Source organism: Cyberlindnera jadinii, assembly GCF_001661405.1.
Source record: "Cyberlindnera jadinii NRRL Y-1542 unplaced genomic scaffold CYBJAscaffold_39, whole genome shotgun sequence".
Classification (NCBI taxonomy): domain Eukaryota; kingdom Fungi; phylum Ascomycota; class Saccharomycetes; order Phaffomycetales; family Wickerhamomycetaceae; genus Williopsis; species Williopsis jadinii.
This window is the reverse complement of record NW_017963690.1, coordinates 8,240-10,789: the sequence shown is the minus strand read 5'-3', so window position 1 is coordinate 10,789 and position 2,550 is coordinate 8,240. Positions and strand designations below refer to the sequence as shown.

Here is a 2,550-nt window from a genome sequence, read left to right as displayed (position 1 = left end):
TGAGATATAAGCAAATTTATGTGTTTTTCTTGATTATACCATACAAACTATGAATGGTTATATCTCAGAAAGTATTGAAGGTAACATGATCATACTTTGTATATCTCTTAATTTGAGTAAGCACTACATTGTGGTATAATTTGGGGAAATTTGAAGGGGGGTTTGCTATTTTTATAAGTATCATTCTAATAGAGTTGACTGGCAACTTGCAGAATTGGAAAATTCGTTTTTTTCCGCAAAAAGGCCGTATTAAGTAATTTTCAGAAAAACATAGCGCAAATTAGCGAAAATTAGCCAAATTCTGCAGAAGTTCGCAGATTCCAATTTTTTTGTGCAGAAAACTAGAAATCCTTTTGTCTTTCAGAAAATGTAAACAAAAAGCGCACGCTGATGCATCTCTGGTCAACCAAAAAATCACAACAACAACAACTTCAGCTCAGAGAATGATCACCAACATTACTCTCTCGAAAACACTGACGAGAAGTGGGAGAAGGTTTAGCAGGTATGTGATGGGACGGATCAACCTCTCCAGAGAAAAGCCATTGTCACGTATTGGGGGGGGGGGACAAAGCCTACTATCATCATGCTTTAAAGTCACAGGTTCTTCGTTCTATCCAAAAGAGCTCTAACAAATACAGTATTGATAAAAAAAGACTCTGTATCGTCAAAACAAAAGATTAAGCAAAATGGGAATATGCAATGAATGGTCGGTGAATCTTATCACAGGACAATGGCGAAATCCGTATGCTGGCGACAAAGCCTTACCGAGAGGAAGGGTGAACAAATTTTGCTCTATTAGCTGTTGTCTTACAAATTGTCAGAATCTTGTTCACCACAACCAAACCTCCCTTTGAGAGATGCCAAACCAAGGCTTACATTAGAGGAGTATATCAATTTGAGGTAAAATATCAACTACAATTATGCCATGCGAGGTTGAAACATTCAAGGCGTTTTTTATGAGAAATAACACATACAAAAACACTAAAGATATATATTAAAACAGATACAAAAGAAGTTGTAATCTAGCAATGACCTTCTGTATTGATTCACTCCTCCTCTACAGAACAGTCGCTAGACACATTCGCCTCAGAATCATGGTCCTCTGATTCGCCGTCGTCAAACTCATCATCTGGGATATCAGATTCTTCAGATACAAACTCTTCAAAAGAATCCATATCTTCCTCTGACTCTAATGTTTTCATCACACTTTTCTTCACCCTTTCAGCCATTGCTTCTTGTTCAGCCATCAGACGCATAGTTTTAGCGATGCTATCTCTTAATTCTGTGTTAGCCATTAGGGCAAGATTCTCATTGATGGCTTTGACAAGAGTAGCCCTATACTCTTTTTTCTTCTTGATCGAACTCTCACGCATCTTTATTGCCTTTTTAAGATCTTGCTTTTTCTGTCTGTAGAGAGGTTCAAAGATGGTCTACTTATAATTCTTTCTCTTTTCCTCCACAAGTCGTTTCAACTCCTTGTCACTGTTCAAGCCAATATCATCACAGTCAAAGAGTTTGCTCAATACTCTGAAAGCAACAACATCTCCGTCTAACTGTGGCAGAACGTTCAATTCAGAAAGGCTTTCGATCGCCTGTTCTCTCATATATTGAATTCTTTTAGCATGATACAAGTGAAATTGATCGTTGCGGCATTGGCTCAAGATTTTGAGAAGTTGAACCTTATGTTTGCAAGCTATGCTCCAAATACGACAACCCTAGTAAAACTGGACATAAATCTCTTCATCATCACACACGGTAGCTGTTGTTGAATCTGTTTTTGTACGTTTAGCAGTCTGAATTCTCTCATGAATTTGCTCACCTCTTTCGCAAGCCTGGTTCTTCAACTTCTTAAGCCTGTGAACTGGTATTCCGGTAGTCATCCTAACGGGTTCCCATGCTCTAGATCGTTCATTATGGACGAGAAAGTCAATGTGAATATCCAACAGTCTTTGTACGACCTCTTTTTGTTCTTCCTCCGTAAGTTTGAGATACGGTTTTCTATCACTGTTAGTTATCGAAGTATCCGCTTAGTCTGAAGAACATTGTAATGTAATATCGACATGCTCACTCCTTGGTGGGTAGTGACACCTTGATGCAAAACAGGTAACGCATCTCTTGGTGATGAAGCCTCTGGAACGGCCATGGACTAACCATTACACTCTGAGCTTCAGGATTCAGACCCAGCACTTCCGGCCGTCACTCCATGTAATCGGACACCATAGAAAACCCCATTATACATCCCATTAGGCGGATGTTGACGCATCTTGATTATACTAGACGTTTACTACTAGTAGTATCGAATGTGGGGATCAGACGTGTAAATTTTTGAAGAGAACCCTTTTTCCACTCCTTCTGATTTCTTTTGTACATGATATCCACAGCAACGAGGCACAAAAATGTAAACAAAAGACGCAAAGAGCTTTCCAAAAATTGGAAAGCTCTTGCAGGAGCTCGTGCGTTTTGCGAAAACCGCCCGCATCGGCGTGCAGGCCAGACGCAAGGCAAAATTTTCAATTTTGGTCAATTTTCCAATTTTTTTGGTGTAACCTT

The 2,550-nt window shown here is 39.3% G+C and overlaps 1 protein-coding gene across 1 annotated transcript; it reads left to right on the top strand.

Annotated features, from left to right (window-relative positions):
- Positions 1-1,046: 1,046 nt before the first annotated feature.
- CYBJADRAFT_180899 (uncharacterized protein) lies at positions 1,047-1,612 on the top strand (the record flags this gene model as incomplete). Its single annotated transcript, XM_020216998.1, has 1 exon — positions 1,047-1,612. A coding segment is annotated over one exon (367 nt), but the record flags the coding sequence as incomplete, so codon positions are not given.
- Between the last annotated feature and the right edge of the window lie 938 nt (positions 1,613-2,550).